The following is a 20,294-nucleotide window of genomic DNA, read 5'->3' on the forward strand; positions in this document are numbered from 1 at the left end:
AACAGGGTTACAACCTGCTTTGGGGTCCCAACCCACAGTCTGAGAACCTCTGCTCTAGACACTAGACCATACAGGGGCCCCTGAGCCTGGTTGGGTCTCCTGTATTACTAGCAAGCAGTGTTAATCAAAAACCTTTATATGGCATAGTAATCAAAGCCATGGTGAGGGGTCCAGTGGTGGACAGGTGTTGTGCTTGTTTTTTTTGCATTGGGATGGACATCATATATTAAAGCCCCAAAGACTATTAATAATTGCTTATCACAGCGCATAGGAGCCCTAGCTGTGGAGCAAGCAAATATAGAATTTAGAAATTTTATGGGATTTTAAGTGTCTTGCTCCTTTCTCCATGCTGTGCAGTTTTAACCTGCTCCAAACTATACATCAAGCAGGGATTCCATCTCTTTACACAGCACCTGGGATGTTTTCCCCCATCAATCAAGAGTGAGTTACTAGGTTCCCTTGATGTGCTTCACTACAGAAAATAGCCCCTTCTCAGCACACAGCAACACCTGCTCGTCATCGCTTGACACTTCCCTTCTTACGATTGACAAACACGTTTTCAGCTACCAGTATTTTTAATTAAAAACAAAACAAAACGGAGATGCAGCTGCATCTGCGTTTCTGGTCTATGCATGCATGTTGAGAATCACTGGGCCTGGTGGATGGGAAGAAGCAGTTGCTAACCATCAGAGGAGCAAGGCTCTGGAACAGCTTCCCAGTAAGAGCAGTGGGGGCAAACAACCTGACCAGTTTGCAGATGGAGTTTAGACAGTTTACGAACAGGATGCTCTGATGGGGTGTCTTGTGATAACAAAGGTCTGGACTCAATGACCCAGGAGGTTCCTTCCGGTCCTGTGTCCCTATCAGGCACTGAACTGGGATTCGGGACCTCTGGATTCTATTCTCTACTCCACTGGCGAGCCACTGGGTGACCCTGGGAAAATCTCCGTGCCTTTGCTTCAACTCCCACCCTATGTCTATTTTGATTTTAAATTCTCTGGGGGCAAGGGCTTTCTCTTATCAGAGCATCATAGAAATGTAAGGCTGGAAGGGACCTTGAGAGTACCCTGTCTGGAGAGCACCCTAGCGCTATGGTGCCTTGATCATGGGTGTGGCTTATTGGTGCTATAAAGATACAAATAAGTAATATTGGTATCTTGCCATTGCCGTGGGGAGCGGGAAAACTTATATAGGAAGTGCTAACTGGAGAGCAATGACATCAAATGGCCACATGATGGCAGCAGAACCTGGAGAATGAGAACATGCTACACAATTACTGGGTTGGAGCATATTATGAGCTGCTAGGGGGTGGGGTGGGGGCTGATTCCCAGAAGGGCTGGGGACCCAGCCAGGTGGGAGCCAGGGATGCTAAACCCCACCGAAAAATCAGGCACTACATCTGCCCTCATGCATGGCTAATGCCAAAGGGACATAGCCTCCTCCTTGCAGACATTTGCCAGGACCCCCGGAAATCCTGCAGTTGCAACAGGCTTGTGAATGATTAAAACCATGGGACCCTGCCTTCCAGTTAGCTGTCTTCTTTCCCTCGTGGTATTTCAGCTCCCAAGCTTCCTCCGTCTGCTTTTTCAGGAGCTCCACCACTGTATGCAGCTTCCTCTGGCAAGAAAAGCACAGGTAGTGAGTTCTCCTTAAATCATAGAAAATCACCACACACAGGCTAAGGGCACAGCACAGTTTAAACTGATGAAAAGCAAGAGCACCAAGGGGAAATAAGCAGCATGGTCTGCTCTGCCTGATGACCCCCGCTGCCTTAGGAGAAGCTGTGATGCAGGCTGTCAGAGACTGGGACATCGGCGATACCATGCCATGCAGATATTTGCAATAATTTGGGAGCCAAATTTGCAAAGGCAAAGTCCAAAAGCATTGCATCAGAAGAACAGGTGTGCAATGGTTGTGCATGTGCGCATGCATGCACACACACACACAAAACACCACAATTGACACCCTTACAATAAGCCTTTGCATAAATCGATGCATGAATTAATTAATTTATTTTAATTTATACATAAACTCGCTTTCGCAGCCATCACCACCTTCCACTGCAGTGTGGGGCATGGGTTGCTTGCCAGGATCATCTAGATATATCTCACTTAATCAATTTCTGGCTATTGCAGGGGCCTTAGTAGTGCTGCACCTTGGTCCCTCCTATTCTCTACTTGTGGTACACAATAGCTTAGTTTCCTGGGGGTTGAAATCAGTGGTGCCAATTCAGGCACTTCTTGGGGGGCGAGGGGGCAAATTCTGGTCCCCACCCCACCCCGAAGCAGGAACCTTCTTCCGGTCCCAGGAGTCTCCCCTCTCTCTCACCCATGTGGCGCATGAGCTGGTGCTGCTGGGAGTAATGGTCTCGGCAGAATGCCCATGCGTCAAGTCACAGAAGCACTCGCTGCTGTAGGCAGGGGCAGCCCAGTCAAATTTCAATGGCACTGTAACCACTCAGCCAGAGAAATACTCTGGACTGCTCCAGCAGCAGCTGTACTAATTTCAGTTGCTTAAAAGTGGCCTTGCCTTGCCCACCCCTCCTGCCCCCGACTTCGTTGCCTATTAAACTTTGAAGAAGTGCAAAAGCCCAGTGGAAGGGGAGCATTCAGCACCTGCAGACTCCCTAATTGGCACCAGTGGCTGCCATACTTTGGTCTAATTTCAGCAGATGGGTTAGAGTGCGGGTTCTGGGAGCTGTTGGTAGCCTAGGATACACAGGTGGTCTGACTAGATATCTGGTGTCCCCTTCTGGCTTTGATCTTTATGATCACACAGCGTCCAGGCCAGAGGCAGATTAAGGTCTTCTGGGGCCCTGGGCCGGAGCAAGTTGGGGGGCCCCGGTGCAGAAACCATGGTCCCGCCCCACCCCTTCTGTCTGCGGCTCCACCCCTTCCCCCGTGGCCCCACCCCATTCCACCCCTTTCCCCGCAGCCCCATCCCCCGCTCACTCCTTTCTACCCCAAACCCTCCTCTGCGGCCCTAAGACCAGAGACGCTCTGTGCCCCAGGGCCACAACAGGGAGCGAGATTTTTCTGGGGGCCCCAAATTGGCCAGGGCCCCTGGGCACAGGCCCTGTTGCCACATGCGGGAATCCATCACTGGTCCAGCCACACAACAATGGAACCCAAGGTAAGAAGAGGACACAGGCCTGGTGGGAGCGCAGTTAGAGGAGGCAGGGTCAAGTATTTCTCAGGCACACGTTTCCTGGCTCATGGGCACTATAGCCAGGCTTCCGTGTCCCTCCCTAGGGCTGGCCGCAGTGCAGGCCAGACGTGTGGGTCAGGAGGTCTCTCGTGTAAGTGGTGCCTGGGCTTTGTGCTGAATTTCACCGTCACTTCTGCCAACTGCAGGAAGAGGCTGAACAGCAGAGTCGCAGAGCAGAGACACAGCAGCTCCCTACCTTGTACTCCTGGGCAGCCTCCTCAATGGGAACCACGGTGTGAGTGCGGTGAGCCTGGCAGTCCCTGCAGCTCACGCAGATGAGGGCTTGATCCTCTGTGCAGAACAAATCCAGAACCGCCTGGTGTTCCCCGCACTTCCACTCCACCTCAGGCTCTTCGCCCACTTCCAGATGGATTTTTTCAGCTTCATCTGCCCTGCTGCCTGGCTGCCCCTGGGGCTTGTCGTCTCCATGCCTGGGGGCCTTGTGGCACAGGGGGCAGGAGGTGGCTGTGCCCGACTCCCCCTTGAAGGGGGTGACACAGAAGCGGCAGAACTTGTGCTTGCACCCTTTAAATATCACCGGGATCTTATAGGGGCCCAGGCAGCTCGAACAAACAACCCCACGCTGGCGCTGCAGGGCTGGGTTCATGGCAGCCCTGGTGCATCCAGGGAGTAGAGCTGAGTTAGCTTTCGCTTTCCTACCTTGGGAAACACGAGTCAACAACTGGAGTGCCAGGAGCAGGTTGTTACTTACTGATCTAAGAATGGATCACTGCCCCAAGTCACCGCCCCTTGTGGCTTTCACAGCCTTCTCTGGCATCCATCCAGACCCTGATCATTCCCAGCTCAGCTTAATATCTAACCATATGCAATTCGTGTCACGTAACAGCGTAACAGCCAGGAGTCTGACAGTCTACTCAGGCAGGGAGTGCAGTGAGAGCAGAAAGACAAATGACTCCATGGGCAATCAGATTGTCAGGACACATCCAATGGTTGGAACTCCATCCTTTATTAAGATCTTGACACCTACAACACATCCTGATTCTGTTTGGAAACTGAAAGACCAAGAGCTCTATGAATTTCACTCTCTTTCTTTTATCACTTTAAACCTTTTTGCCTACCTAGAAAAACAAACCCATTTAAAACAAAATCCCAAATAAAACTCAAGAGCTTGTGAAACTGTTTGCCCTGATCTGTCATCTTACCAAGTAACTCAAGGCATTTATAGGGTCTCTCTCCTGTATGGATCCTCTGATGTCTACTAAGGGCTGAGCTCACACTGAAGCTTTGGCCACACTCAGGGCAGTTATAGGGTTTCTGACTAGGGCTGATTCTCTGATGGGCTTCAATATTTTTAGTTTGCCTGAGAGCTCTGCCAGGGGAAGTGGCTCTGCCCTGTGCCTCTTCCACTGGGATCTTTTCCTGACCTGAGCTGCCTCTACTCTCACAGGGCACCACCTGCTCAGGAATCTGGCAAACATTCCCTTTGGAGTTTCTCGACACCGCCCCCTGCGGACAATTCTGCTCCTTTACATTCACTGCCCCATCCTCTGCTGGAATAAAGGGGCAAAATTCCGAGTCATTCCTTACGTTGGGAAGTAAAGAATCCTTGGGAAGGGGGAATGGCAGAAATAAATAACGATATGATCTGAAATTAGAGACCAAATCCCCCAAAGCAGAAGGACCAGATCTGCTTCCATGTAACATTCTGAATACTCAGAAAAGGGAGCAGTAGAGTGGTGTATTTGTGGGTCAGGGAAGCCACGAGGATGTGGCCACTGCTGGGGCAAACCTGACCAGGTGAGATGGGGCAGAACTGGGGGGAGGGCTCACTGGGCCTTGGTGCAAATCCCAGCCGCTTCCTTCCCCCACCCCTGGTTTCCAAATTGATTTAACAGACTCCTCACCTGTGCAAATTCCTTGCAGACTCTCCCCTTCCTCTGCATGCAAGGGGCCCGGCTCCTCCCCTGGCTCCATCAGAAAGATCTGGAGTAGAAATAGCCCCAGATTAGATGGGCTCCCTGCTCACATATACCCAGGTGTGATTTTTGTACTGATCTTTTAGTATGGAACTGCTGACTCGTCTTTGAATGTGAAGAGTTAAAATCAGACATGTGGCTTTTCTATGAGAAGAAATGATGTTTTATTTCTCTCTCTAGTCACAGACCAATGCCACATTGTGCTAGCAGGGCTCACTATATGCTGCCAGCTGAGAGGCCATGAGGTCTAGTGGGTAGGTCATGAGATAGACACTCATGGAACCGGGGTTCTGTTCTCAGCTCTGTCATTGTCCTAATGAGCTAAGGTCTCTTCCTCCTCATTCTTCTGTTCTAGCACAAGGGACCAACGTCCAAATATCATGAATGAGCCCCTAAAACTCATGAGATTTTTTTCTGAAAAATTCTGCCATTTAAAGAAGATACTGAAACTATATTTGAGATTCATTTTGTTTGCCTCCTTGCTTTGGAGTCTCTTGGGTTCATATTTTCTCTGCTACCATCAGGGCTAGAATGTCACTTAATTTTTTAAAAAGAAACCTGAGCTCCTCATGGAATCACAGGGCTTCTGGAGCTGGGGCTCTAAGGAAAAAATATCACCCAATCTCATAGGTACTGACTTACTGAGCTGCCAGGAGAGTGCTCGACCCCTGCTCCACCCCAGGCCCTACCCCCACTCTACCTCTTCTTCCAAGCCCCCACTTTTCCCCACTTCTTCCCACCCCTGCCCTGCCTCTTTCTGACCCCACTCCTCCCCCTCTCCCCAGCGCCTCCTGCATGCCATGGAACAGCTGATTCGCAGTGGGCGGGAGGGGAAGGCCCTGACCCGCGAGGCTGTCTATGGGTGCTGAGAACCCACTTTTTTTTTCATGGGTGCTCCAGCCCTAGAGCACCCACAGAGTTGGTGCCTATGCCCAATATCATGAGACTTGTGGTTAAAAAAAAAAAATCACAAGAGTTGGCAGCCCTGAGACAGGAAGACAGAAATGGTGCTTGACCCTTTCTGGAAGTCAGCCCCCAGTGAGGTGTCTCTAGCTGGACACACAAAACCTGGGACACCCAAAGTCACCGGTCCCTTTCAAAAACGGATGCCGATGGAAAAAAAAAATATGGCTTTCAGACTTGCCTATACCAAGGGCAATCCTCGGTGGGCACAGAGCCAATATAGCAACTCCTCAGCTACTACCCAATCAATTCACAGCCCAGGTGTGTCCCTTCCCTGCAGTGTTCCCAGGTGTCAGAATGGCCCCTGACCCCATTAGCCATCAGTGTGGGAAGGGAACACTAAAATGCAACCAGATCTGTCATTACTATTTAAGGCTATAATTCCTTCACAGATGTCACTGATTCTGCAACTTTCTGGGATCTCTGTGACTTCTTCTGTGGCAGGGCTAGAGCAGCTGTCATCCCCGGGGGCTGCTGGAGCAGTGGCTGCCAGAACAGCTGACCAGTAGTCAGCCCTGGGGCCGCGGGAGCAGCGGTCCACAACCTGCCAGAGCAGCGGCTGGGGCTGGGTCAGTCTCCCTGGGACTGGAGCAGCAGCAGCCAGCCCCTGCCGCAGCAGCTGTAAGCCCCAGCAAAGCTCTGTTTGTCCTCCATCCTCAGGGTATTTTTAGTAAAAGTCAGAGACAGGTCGCAGGCGTCTGTGAATTTCTGTTTATTGCCCACAATCTGTCCGTGACTCTTGCTAAAAATACCCAAGACGGAATCTTAACCTTATTAATATAGTTTTGATTTGGAGTAAACCTTATGGTGGGTCAGGCCTGACCACTGCCCTCCATTTAGAATCAATGCAAAAAAGCCATCGTAATCAGCAGACTGAAACAAAACACAGGCCCATAGACATGGGGTATAGAAGCTGAATCATGTGGCCCAAGGGACTTGAAATGCAGGGGCCAGGGCTTTGAAGGGTATCTGTGTGTGTGTGCACACACCAGAGACAGACACAGGCACTGAGAGAACAAGAGCAAAGCAGAGAGAGAAAGCCAAGCAGACAAAGCCTGAGCCCTGAGATAAAGCTAAGAGAAAACTATTTTGAGTGCAATGTTGCTGGAAAATGCAGGCTTGGAATAGTGTCCTGGTTTTTGGTTCCTTAGTGTGTACCCTGACATAATTAGGTTGTCATAAGGCAGCTGACGTGGACCTAACTCTGTCGTGTAGACCAGGCCTCAGTGTCAGACCATCTAGCCAACCCCTGAACAACGGAAGGGGATAAGGGAAATAGAGCAGGGCGGGGATGGGGGGAAGCCTCTGGTAATTCCTTTAGTTTAAAATGTTTTAGCTGGTTTTCCATGATACCCACACAAAGGGAGGCTGCAGACACTCAGACGCAAATACCTCTGATGGCAAAGGAGCAGAGTGAGCCACACAAACTGTATCAGAGTTGTCAAGCCATGAACAATAACACTTCATTTAACACCTGAGTCAGTCTTGTATTCTGTGTCATCAGTGCTTAGCAAACGTGTGGTAACTAACCTGCATTAGCTATCCCCCCTGCAAAAACCAAGCAGAGACAAGGCAATGGAGTTTCACCAAAAGGCAAATGAGGTGAGGTCTGCACCGTGGCCCTCACCCAATCAATGCAAAGGAGCAACAGGATCATTCGTTTTAGAAAAGCCTGGATTTTAGCAACCCAGAACAGTCAACTTGTCCGAACAAGGAAGGTCACTGAAATGTATCAGAACAAACCATGTGGCTAGGAAATTAAAATATGCAGTTAGAAGTATGATCAACATCTGCATATGACAAAGCCCTGGCTGGGATGATTTAACTGGGAATTGGTCCTGCTTCGAGCAGGGGGTTGGACTAGATGACCTTCAGGGGTCCCTTCCAACCCTGATATTCTATGATTCTATGTAACACAACAAGTAACAGAAGACTAAAGTGGCCACCAGTCCCTGCTACTTAAGCAGATCCGGGACTCAGCATCCTCTGTTCCTACCCGCTTGCTCAGGACAGTAACACCCAAGAAGTTTGTCACACCACACCGGCCTCTGCCACCAGCGCTAAACCCACTGAAACGTTGTTAAAATAGGAACCAAGTCTCTGAACCAAACCCCAGAAAGGAGCAGAATGAAAGGAGCTGCTTTGGGGGCTCCCCCGACACTGTCCTCAGGGCAGCGCATCCCCCAAGCAGCGCGGGGACCAGGCAGAGGCAGGAACTGGCTTTTCCTCTCCCTGCTCCTCCCCTTGTCCCAGGAAAGTCAATCTGCCCGGGGTGCTGCAGGGAATGGGGCTGGGCAGGGCTGGGAGCCGGGAACCTCCCTCCCCACTGATTGCTCCTCCTGCCCCTGCCAGTCTCTGCCCCTGTCTCCCTCCTGCCCCCTCCCCTCCCCTCGGGCTGGGAGACTCGGTCCCTGGGGTGGTCGCTCTCCCGGTGCTAGCTCGGCTCCTGCCGGCGCTCAGGGGGGCAGAACCGGGGTGGGGAGGGAGTCAGGGAGGGCAGCAGCGCTTGGACTCGCACACCCCCACCCCCCTGGGGGCAGAGCTGGGGCAAGGAGGGGCCATTGGTGCAGAGTCACTTTCCCCCCCGGCCCTTCCCCGGGTCTCTCCCCTCACCTGCAGGCTCCAGCTCAGGGGCTGGTGTCAGCAGAGCCCGGAGCTGCCCCAGGGGCTGGTTCCAGCCCCCGGAGAAAGTCCCCCCGGCTGGGCCCCGAGGGGCGCTAGGCCCCTCACAGACCCCGCTGGGCAGCGGCAGCGGCTCAGCCCGGGCTCCGAGCTCATAACGGAGGCAGCAGCAGCTAATGGTGGAGACAGGAAGGGGACAATCAAGTAACTCAACCCTCCCTGAGATCCTGAACAGCCGCCTCTCGATTAGCAATAAGCAGAGCCCTCTGGTGGCAGGAATTAATGAAACAAATTCACTGACAAAAAACTTTTCCACTGCATGAATCCGATGAAGTGAGATGAAGCTCACAAAAGCTTATGCTCAAATAAATGTGTTAGTCTCTAAGGTGCCACAAGTCCTCCTTTTCTTTTTGAAAAAAACTTTTGGGTTCACTGGCCTAGTGGATGAGGGAAAGCTGTAGATCTCATATAGCTTTGTTTTAGTAACGCTCCTGGCCCAATTCCACATGACAGTATCATAAGCAAACTAGGGAAATGTGATCTAGATGAAAAGTCTGTAAGGTGGGTGCACAACCGGTTGAAAGACAGTACTCAGAGTAGTTATCAATGGTTCATTGTCAACCCCAGGGGAATGAGTCTAGTTGGGTCTGTCAAAGTTTGACTCAGACTCACAATTTATCAGACCACTCTGTTTTATTAGCAAAGCTGCTCTGCTAATACATTTAGAAGTGAGCCCCCCGAGTGGGGCTTGTGTCTCTTAATTTATACAGCTTGCTGGAGAACAAGTTACAGAGAAGTTACAGACAAAAGAAGAAAAAGATTTTAGTCACCACCCTTCGAGATCCCTGAGACCAGTCACGTATCTTCAATTACCTGCCACCCTTAACAATCTCCTTTAACAGCTTCCAGTTAACTTAACTAATTGCCCTTCACACCTTCCATTCTGATGCCTGCTTCTTAGATGTGCTGGCTGTATCTTAATTGCTTCTCCATTCAAAAGCTAACTGTCCCTACGTGTGCTCCCTCAGATATTTTGTAACATGTTTTGGCATGCCCTCTCATATACAATGTATCCAGCATGTCCCCTTATACAACGTTATACTTATACAATGTTATACTTCCACAGGTCCCAGCAGGGTCTGTCCAGATCCAGTCCTATTCAATATTTTTATTCATGACTTGGATAACGGAGTGGAGACAATGCTTTTAATATTTGCACAACACCAAGCTGGGAGGGATTGCTAACATTTTGGAGGACAGGATTTAGAATTCAAAACACTATTGACAAATTGGAGAGTTGGTCTGAAATCAACAGGCTGAAATTCAAGTGTAAAGGACTTACACTTAGGAAGAAAAATAATCAAATGCACAACTAACAAAATGAGGAGTAACTGCCTAGGCTGTAGCAGTTCTGAAACAGATGTGAGGGTTAGCGTGGATAAGAAATTCAATATGAGTCAACTATGTGATGCAGTTGCTAAAAAGGCGAATATCTTTCTGGGCTGTATTACCAGGAGCATCATATGTAAAACACAGGAGATAACTGTCTTGCTTCACTCAGCAGTGGTGAGGCTCTAGCTGGAGTACTGTGTCCAGTTCTGGGTGTCACACTTTAAGAAAGATATAGACAAATTGGAGCGAGTTGAGAGGAGAGTAACAAAAATAATCAAAGGTTTAGAAAAACGGACCTGTGAGGAAAGGTTAAAAAAACAGGCATGGTTAGTCTTGAGCAAAGGAGACTGTAGGGGTCTCAATAACAGTCTTCCAATATGTTAAGAACTGTTACAAAGAGTTTGTTGATCAGTTGTTCTCCATGCCCATTGAAGGTAGGAGAAGAAATAATTGGCTTAATCTACAGCAAGGGCGATTTAGGTAAACTATCAGGACAAACTTTCTAACTATAAGGCTAGTTAAATTCTGGAATAGGCTACCAAGACAGGCTGTGGAATCCCCAGCATTGGAGGTTCTTAAGAATCAATTAGACAAACACCTGGCAGGGATGGTCTAGGTTTACTTGGCCTTGACCCAGCACAGAGGGCTGGACTGGAGGATCTCAAGCCTACATTACTATAAGTCAAAGTTGCCCAGCAAAATTCAATCCTTTGAAAACCATGACATGCAGAGTTAAGGTATATGCCCAGTCAGCCTTAACTCTGCCCTCCCTGGAGCTGGCAATGTCAACTGGGAGTTATCTGTGTGCGCTCCTGCTGCATTTACTGTGGTAGGTGTAGCTATATTGAATTCTGGAGATATAAGTGGGTAGCTTGGTAGAAGTGCAATTGTAATATGAGGAGATCTGGCGATTAGGTTGAGGAGCATCTCAGAGCTGTGATTTGATAGGAGGAGATCTGGGTTTGAGCCTCCCCATACATGTGATCAAAAGAACAAGGTGCATGTGTACCTTGAGGAATCCAGGATGCATCATTTCAATGCTGAGTTGTGTAAGTTGTCAGCAGCAGCGTACAGGGGTCTTCTTGCCATGGGGATTATCAGCAGAGAGGCAGGATGTTAGAGGAGTCTGTGTGTTTGATGATGGGTAAATAAAAGTATAGGTTAGATAGAATCCTGTGAGTAAGGGTGAATGGACCGTAAAAGAGGGTTGAAGGAGCTGTAAAACTTAACAAGTGTGGGGCCATTTCTGGTGACAGGCTCAGTGTTTGAATTGTTACAAATTACACCTTGTAGGACACGCACACAACTGCTGCGAATTATACCTGGTAGGACACGCACACAAGTGCTATGAATTATACCTGATAGGACACACACAGTTTGAATCTAGGCTGAGGCACAGAAATAAAGTCCACAACTGCAGAGTTCCCAAAAAACACTAAATTTATTATGCTCGAGCATGGTGCCCCCTGCTAGCCAGGAGGGGACCCTGAATGCAGATAATACAAAGGTTATATACCTTTTAGCAAAGCATGTTGCCCTCCTGCATCAGAAACCTTAGACAATAAACAAACCCTTGTCTTATCTACCACCTATCCCTGCTTGGTGCATTCCTCGTGCTATACCAGTATGTTAATTACACAGCATGGTCCTAAAGCCATGCATCAGTAACTTTTATTATCAGGATGGGAGGCCTCACATCAAGGCCAAGAGACAGGGAGTTAGAGACTGACAAAAACCAGATACTGGGAGTCAAGGCAGGCTAAGACAAGGAAGAGGATTTTCACAGGGATTCAGTATCTAAGGATTACTCCTCCTGGTGTATGATGTGCTGGCATTTAAACAATGGTGGGCCCCAAACCAAAATGGAGACACGTGCTAACTTTTCCTTAACAAAATGTAGAAGAGGAGTGGATAGCACCTTTTCAGTGCAGCTCACCTAAAAACAAGTTTTCCCTTAGCAAACAGGTGTTTGACTCTGTGCAACAGTTGTCTTGTGTCCTACTGCCTGAGTGACATGCACTATCTGCACAGGAAGAGTGAGGGACTTTGTGCGGTAGGTGTATTGGATCATCGCTCAAAGAGGGCAGGTTGCATTGGCATGCACCTTCACTCTTCATTTGCTGAATTTCAGAGGTTTGAGTTTTGCTGAACTCCACAGTCTACAAGGGCACAAAATCCTCTGGGCCACCTTAAGTCTATGTTAATGAAGTTTTTCGTCATTTAATTTCCCAGAGAGAAATGTTTGTTGTGTGAGTTAGTGGTCATTTAGACAGCGGTAGTTCTCACCTAGGTTTGCATTTGATATGCATTTGATAACCAAACACCTTGCTTTTATATATTGCTTTTCATCAGCAGATCTCAAAGAACTTCACATAGAATCATAGAATTATAGAATATCAGGGTTGGAAGGGACCCCAGAAGGTCATCTAGTCCAACCCCCTGCTTGAAGCAGGACCAATTCCCAGTTAAATCATCCCAGCCAGGGCTTTGTCAAGCCTGACCTTAAAAACCTCTAAGAAAGGAGATTCTACCACCTCCCTAGGTAACGCATTCCAGTGTTTCACCACCCTCTTAGTGAAAAAGTTTTTCCTAATATCCAATCTAAACCTCCCCCACTGCAACTTGAGACCATTACTCCTCGTTCTGTCATCTGCTACCATTGAGAACAGTCTAGAACCATCCTCTTTGGAACCCCCTTTCAGGTAGTTGAAAGCAGCTATCAAATCCCCCCTCATTCTTCTCTTCTGCAGGCTAAACAATCCCAGCTCCCTCAGCCTCTCCTCATAAGTCATGTGTTCTAGACCCCTAATCATTTTTGTTGCCCTTCGCTGCACTCTCTCCAATTTATCCACATCCTTCTTGTAGTGTGGGGCCCAAAACTGGACACAGTACTCCAGATGAGGCCTCACCAATGTCGAATAGAGGGGAACGATCACGTCCCTCGATCTGCTCGCTATGCCCCTACTTATACATCCCAAAATGCCATTGGCCTTCTTGGCAACAAGGGCACACTGCTGACTCATATCCAGCTTCTCGTCCACTTTCACCCCTAGGTCCTTTTCCGCAGAACTGCTGCCTAGCCATTCGGTCCCTAGTCTGTAGCGGTCTATGATTCTATGACTTCAAGGAAGCAGGGCATATTTTTCCAGAGCCACCATATAGCTCACCAGCCCACTCCACATGTAGATGTGTGGTTCAGTCACCCTACGTTTGAATACTTCAGTGGCACACCAGCCAGGCACCACAAGAACACCAATGTCCTCCAAAACGTGCAATGTCTGAAATGAGAGAGAAGGCTGATGTCGCGCTGCACCGCCACCAACCTTCCCCCCAACTCCATTTAGTTGAAATATTTTTTTTAAAAGCATTGTGATGTTAAACTTGCCGTTCTCTCAATAAACCCGGCTGTGTCCCGGCAGCGTTCAGGGTCTGAAGCAGCCCTCTGCCAATACATGGAAGTTCAGTTAAAAAAAAAAAGAGGAACATTTTTTGTTCTTAAACTTCCAAAAGGATTTTTTTCTGTGCTCCTTCACTGAGCTATTCGAGACCATAACCCTCTGTGTCTGGTCCTGGTCCTGGCTCCTCAGCCTCTGCAGGCTGCAGGGTTCAAAAAAGAACTAGATAAATTCATGGAGGATAGGTCCATCAATGGCCATTAGCCTAGATGGGCAGGGATGCTGTCCCTAGCCTCTGTTTGCTGGAAGCTGGGAATGGGTGACAGGGGATTGATCACATGATGATTGCCTGTTCGGTTCATTCCCTCTGGGACACCTAGCATTGGCCGCTGTCTGAAGACAGGATACTGGGCTAGATGGACCTTTGGTCTGACTCAGTCTGGCTGTTCTTATATTCATACCTCCACAGCTTGCCCATACTTGCAGAAGCCTGGCTCCCTGTGCCTTCGCAGACTGTTCCAAGAGGAAGCGTTTTCATGATGAACTGATGGTTGATATTCTGGATGGGGCCAACATGCAGTCGAGTGCCAAAGGCAAAAGGACTTGCAGCAAGAGGAAAGACATGGGAAAGGCTTGGGCTGGCTTTGCAGCATGAGGATAGGGTAACAGCAGGCACTCACTTCACAGTCGCTGGAACAAGAATGGCAGTTAAGGGAGGAAGATAAAACACACCAGAGAGAGAACCGTTTGAGTGGCTACTGTCTCTAATGGCTGCAAAGGCACAGACTCCTGCAGCACCCACACCATGGTTCTGCATGCTCACTGCAGTATCCTGGCCTGCGTGCCAGAAACAGCTTGGACAACTTCATGGCTGGGTGGCCAGTGCAGTTGGGACCTATGAGCGTCTGGACAGGACAGCTGTGCCCCGTGGAGTCCTCAGTGCTGAACCCCTCTCCTGTGAACGCCTTCACCCCCCTGCCTCAGCACCAAGTGTGTGGCAAACATCGAAGGAGGGGGAAGGAGAACAGGGAGCCAGGGACAAGCAATAGTGTGGGGGTAGAGGGGGAGGTCTTGTACATAGCTCATCCGTTTGCACTTGTTTATGCACTTTGTTCTTGGTTACTTTTAGAGCTTGTGGTGTTGCTGGTGTTTTGGTGGGCTAGTGGCAAAGCTGGCTGGGCAGACAAGGGTTTAATATTGTGCTTTTCCAATTCATGTGTAAAAATAAAGGTTTTTTATTCAATAAAGAATTGTATCACCATCACTGCAACACATCGTATAAAGGTGTATTTCAAATAATAAAGGGAAACACATGATCAGGGACAACTGGGAAGTTCTAAGCAAAACACAGGTCTCGATACAGCTATATACATCAATCCACACTGCTTCCTCCCCCCAATCCTATTTCATAAGTGGTCACATCATTCAAAAGTACAATTCGTGGCAATCAACTTCCCCTCCCATAAAAGCAATCAATGTCACCCCACTCCCCAAACACAAGCCCATTCATAGAGGTACTATTCTCCTTCTTCCATTGGCCCATGCGCATCCATAATGCAAGAGCACAAAGCACCCCTGATTTCTGTTGCCTGGGTACATCCAGATCCAGCTGTGGTCGCTGAGTGCACCAGTGCAGTGGCCCATCATCATCCTAGGTCCATTCAGGAGTAAATGGCCCACCTCTGGCTTCACAAAGGTTGTGACAAGCACAGCAAGCCACAGTGGCAGATGCCCAGGGCTGACTCGAAACTCTCGGGGACAGGTGTTCTCCCTACCCTCTCTAAATGGAGCCCTGACTGGCGCGCTGGGGTGCACGGGGATCCTCGCAGGGCTCAAGCCCCAAATTCTGGCACGAGTGCCAGCGGGACTGAAGCCGTAAGCTCCAGCGCCCCCCACAGTCCGCTGAAAAGACTATGGTGGTTCGGATTTGGACCACAGGGCACCTATTGACTACCCCTGGTCTACTCCTTCATGTTGCTGGCTCCAGTTTCTGGAAGCACACAGATCAAAATGACGATTTGGCAGGATGTCTTGGTGGCTGTTCAAACTTCCTGCAATGTGCAGTGTGGATAGTTAAGATTTCCCACGCCGCACCAGGAATGAAGACCTAGACCAGCCACACTTCCAGAGAGTGCTAGGAAGTCTGCTATCTGGTTGGTTGGACTCAGATCTGTGTACTGCAGTGTGGATGCTAAAAAATTCTAAACCTGCGTTTGGCAATCAGTGCAAATGTTCAAACCATTGTTTCTCAAACGCAGCATCTGCTGACTCGAGTCCCGCTAACCCTGGGCTTGCATTGCAGTGTAGACACTCCCTATGTCATCAGAAAAACTCTTTCTGTTGCCATACGCAGCACCTACATGTGATCAAAATTTCAAGGAGGTCCTTGGGAGGGGGAGGCGTTCTTCTCCTCAAAAACATTTTTTTTGACGTGTTCTGGACATTTTCTCCCTCCCACAGAGAGTTCACTAGCATTTTTTAGAAGGCGAGAAGTTTTATTTTTGAAGACAGAAGAGGGAGGGACTGAAAGTTAGACTTTGGTTGCAACAGAAATGATGGACAGAGACAACAAAAAGGAACCAGTAAGAAGATGTTGGAGAGCATTTTTCACTTTGAAAAATGATTTGTAAAGGCTGGCTTGACTTGAACACTACCTACCATGAGCCACTTCTACTCGAAACATCAGGGTTTTGGGACGGAGGAGAAAAAACATGAGCTCAGAATATTAGGGAAAAACATTTGTTTGAAAGTTTCTATATATAAGTAACACAAAGAAAACTGCATTTAGTGACAGCTAAGGTGGCATCAGAACATATGCCAGTCACCTTAAAACATGGGAATTAGAAGGAAAAGACTCCTGTATTCCTTGCCACCTTCATATCAGCTACAACACTGTGGATAACATGCACCAATGCTCCATAAGGCTTTCACTTCCATTGCTAACAGACACCAAAAAGAAACATTCACCCCATTCAACCCTCTGCATAGCCTGACTGGTGAAGTCATACTCTCAAGTATCAACAGTTGAACATATCTGACTCTTCCACAGCCTGTGTATTTGAGAACTTAATCTGCTTTAACAGTCACTGCTGAGGTTTTGTAACAGACCATGAGTTGGATGGAAGTTGGGGGTATATTGCTTTTCATTCTCTGTTGGAGAAGGAAAACATTTAGAGTTCAGGACAGTTCTCCTATCTCAGACTCCAAGTAACCCACCCACCAGCACCCAACCACCCTCGCCCATTGCCTGTGCCCATCCAGCAACAACCCAACTTCCAAATATTATATTCCCCAGCACTCTCCATTTTGCTTCCCAGATCACCAATCTCTCAGTGCCCCAGGACCCATCTATAATGAATGTGGGAATTTTCTGCGATATTTTTATGACCAATATGAGTCTCAGTTGGCCATCTGTCTTTGCATTGTTACTCATTGGATGCAGAGAGAATAAAATGCTTCTCCTGGAACAGGGAAGGAGACGTATGATGTTTGATCTCTCTGCGTTGGCATGAATGCACCCTCAGGAGCTGGCTGGAACCAAAACATACCAGTGGAGGATACAGAAGAGACAATGACACACATTAACACTTAACAACAGGCGGTTCAAGCAGGCTGAATGTGTGAACACAGCATCGCTTTTTCCAGAGAACAGAGACAAGAGGTGTCAGGGATCATTGTTTAAGAAGAAGGTTCACAGACACGTAGGAGTTCTCATTCAGGACTGAGAGATAGAAGGACAGAGAGAGAAGATGAATCCTACAACAGCATGGATTTGTGAAGCCATGGCTTTGACCAGTCTGAACTTGGTTTTAACCTTTGCTTCTCTAAGGCTATGTCTACACTAGAGAGCTTACAGCAGCACATCTGTACCGATGCAGCAGCACCATTGTAAGATCTCTCAAGTAACCACCCTATGCCAATGGAAGAGCTCTCACCCATCAACATAATTAAAACCACCCCCAACGACTTCTCCCACTGACATAGCACTGTGCACACACGGTGAAATTTCTGTTGCTCAGGGCTGTGTTTTTTTCACACCCCTGAGCGATGTAAGTTTTGCCAACATATGTGGTAGTGTAGGTATGGCCTAAGTTAACCTAAGGACTTCCTGATACTGTATCCCAGTTGATTATTTAAACCTATCCTGTTTGAAAAACACCTGCCTGGTGTTGCTACCGACACCACCTGAAGTGCATTGATCCCTGGGGGCGGAGGAGGGGTGGAGGTCTCAGACCAGGAGTCTACCTTACATGGATTCACTGGGCAGAGCTCAAAGTGAGGAACAGGAGTGCTGGAGTCCAAAGGCTCAGTCTTGGAGGTGTTGAGGCCAGGGGGCCTGCCTTTGTGGCCAGGGCATGGCACAGACCCTTTAAATCCATAGCGGGTACCCTGTAAAACCCAGTCAAGCATAGATCCCATCATCCCCATTTGACTGAGTGTAGCAGAACTGTGAGAAACACCATAACAAAAGCAACAATGAAAAACATTGTGAACACCTATTCCATGTGTATATTCTGATGCCTTATAAGGTGGGAGCTCTGACGGAAGCTTTTCCCACACTTGGGGCATTTATATGGTTTTTCTCCCGTATGCATCCTCTCATGTGTTTTAAGAAGTGAGTTTGACTGGAAGCTTTTCCCACACTCACTACATTTAAAAGGTCTCTCCTCAGTGTGAATTTTCTGGTGTCTAATAAGGCCTGAGGTCACACTGAATCGTTCCCCACAGTCGAGGCATTTATAGGGCCTGTCTTCTGAGTGGATTCGCCGGTGTCTCCGGAGGGCTGAACTGTCCGTGAACCTTTTCCCACAGTCCAGGCATTTAAAGGGTCTCTCTCCTGTGTGGATTCTTTGGTGTTTCAAAAGGGCTGAGCTGTGACTAAAGCTTTTCCCACATTCAGGGCATTTATAGATTCTCTCTCCTGTGTGGATTGTCTTATGTTTAATAAGGCTTGAACTGTCACTGAAACTTTTCCCACATTCGGGGCATTTATAAGGTTTCTCTTCTGTATGGATTCTCCTGTGTTTAATGAGTCCTGAGCAGTCACTGAAGCTTTTCCCACAGACAAGGCATTTATAGGGTCTCTCTCCCGTGTGGGTTCTTTGATGTACAATAAGGGCTGAATTCACACTAAAGTTGTTCCCAAACTCAGGGCATTTATAAGGTTCTTCTCCTGTGTGGTTTCTCCTGTGTTTAATGAGTCCTGAGCAGTCACTGAAGTTTTCCCCACAGACCAGGCATTTATAGGGTCTCTCACTGGTGTGGCTTCTCCGATGTCTAGTAAGGTGTGAGCTCAGACAGAAAGTTTTCCCACAGTCAAGGCACTTATAGGGTCTTTCTCCCGTGTGGAGTCTCTGATGTACAATGAGGTCTGAGTTCACACTGAAGCTTTTCCCACAATCAGGACATTTATAGGGCTTCTCTCCAGTGTGGATTCTCTGATGGGTGATAAGAGTTGATCTGCGATTGAAGCTTTTCCCGCACTCAAGGCATTTAAAGGGTCTCTCTCCCATGTGGATTCTTTGATGTTTGATAAGGTAGGACCTCACATTGAAGCTTTTCCCACAGTCGGGGCATTTATAAGGTTTATCTACAGTATGAATCCTCTCATGTGTAAGAAGGTAGGAGCTCACTCGGAATCTTTTCCCACATTTGAGGCACTCATAGGGTTTCTCTGATGTATGGATTTTCCGATGAGTACAAAGGGTTGAGCTCAGACGAAAGCTTTTCCCACAGTCGGGGCATGTATAAGGTTTAGCACCACTGTGGATTCTCTGATGTCTAATAAGGCATGAGCACAGGATGAAGCTTTTCCCACAGTCAGGGCACTTGTAGGGTCTCTCTCCCGAGTGGATTGCCTGATGTACAGTAAGGGCTGAAATCACACGGAAGCTTTTCCCACAGTCAATACAGTTATAGGGCTTCTCTGCCACATGGATTTTCTTGTGTTTTATAAAGGCTGAGCAGTCACTGAAGCTTTTCCCACAGTCGGGGCATTTATAGGGTCTCTCTCCTGTGTGGGTTCTCTGATGTTTCGTAAGGTCAGAGCTTGCACAGAAGCTTTTCCCACAGTTGGAGCATTTAAAGGGTTTATCTATAGTGTGGGTCCTCTCGTGCACAAGAAGGTAGGAGCGCACTTGGAAGCTTTCCCCACATTGTAGGCACTCATAGGGTTTCTCTGCCCTGTGGATTTTCTCATGTGTCCTAAGTGTTGAGTTCTGACGGAAGCTTTTCCCACAGTCACGGCACTTATAAGGCTTCTCTCCAGTGTGGATTCTCTGGTGAGTAACAAGGATTGATTTCCGATTGAAGATTTCCCCACACTCCATGCATTTATAGAGTCTCTCATCAGTGTGGATTGTCTGATGCACAGTATGGTCTGAGCTCACACTGAAGCTTTGGCCACACTCAGGGCAGTTATAAGGTTTCTCTGCAGTGTTAATTCTCTGATGGGCTTTGTTATTTTTAGTTTTCCTGAGAACTCTGCCAGTGGAAGCGGCTTTACCCTGTGATGTCTCTCCAGGAATTTTTTCCTGACTGTCTGATATGCATTGAGAGTCACATGCCGCCACCTGCTCAGGACTCGAGGAAACTTTCCCTGCCAACATTCCCGATAAACTCAAATGTGATTTTGCTTCCTCCAGACAATTCTCCTCCTTTATCTTCACCATCCCATCCTCTGTTGAAATAAAGAGGGAGAACTGAGACCTGATTCATTCCTTGTGCTAGGAAGTAAAGAATCCTCGGAAAGGGGAAACAGCAGAAATAAATAAGAACA

The 20,294-nt window shown here is 48.2% G+C and overlaps 2 protein-coding genes across 11 annotated transcripts in view; both read right to left on the reverse strand.

The window, feature by feature from the left end:
* The window catches only part of LOC144929447 (E3 ubiquitin-protein ligase TRIM39-like), a 51,409-nt gene that overhangs the window by 6,886 nt on the left and 24,229 nt on the right, over positions 1–20,294 (reverse strand). Inside the window, exons 1-4 of one of the 9 annotated variants that reach the window (XM_078848865.1) lie at positions 13,978–14,297; positions 5,073–5,151; positions 3,404–3,867; positions 1,522–1,617 (exon numbers count right to left, since the gene is read on the reverse strand). In XM_078848865.1, the coding sequence (XP_078704991.1) occupies positions 1,522–1,617; positions 3,404–3,867; positions 5,073–5,151; positions 13,978–14,169 (831 nt within the window). In that variant the 5' untranslated portion in view covers positions 14,170–14,297. Of the gene's footprint in view, positions 1–1,521; positions 1,618–3,403; positions 5,154–8,720; positions 8,842–11,130; positions 11,416–13,977; positions 14,298–20,294 lie in introns of those variants that run through there. The other 8 variants (XM_078848866.1, XM_078848873.1, XM_078848872.1 and 5 more) reach the window with 8 other exon arrangements.
* The window catches only part of LOC144929445 (uncharacterized), a 64,591-nt gene continuing 60,581 nt past the window's right edge, over positions 16,285–20,294 (reverse strand). For both annotated transcript variants that reach the window (XM_078848848.1, XM_078848847.1), the window contains one exon: positions 16,285–20,195. In XM_078848848.1, the coding sequence (XP_078704974.1) occupies positions 18,013–20,195 (2,183 nt within the window). In that variant the 3' untranslated portion in view covers positions 16,285–18,012. The remainder of the gene's footprint in view (positions 20,196–20,294) is intronic.

This window comes from Lepidochelys kempii, chromosome 14 (assembly GCF_965140285.1).
Source record: "Lepidochelys kempii isolate rLepKem1 chromosome 14, rLepKem1.hap1, whole genome shotgun sequence".
NCBI lineage: Eukaryota > Metazoa > Chordata > Testudines > Cheloniidae > Lepidochelys > Lepidochelys kempii.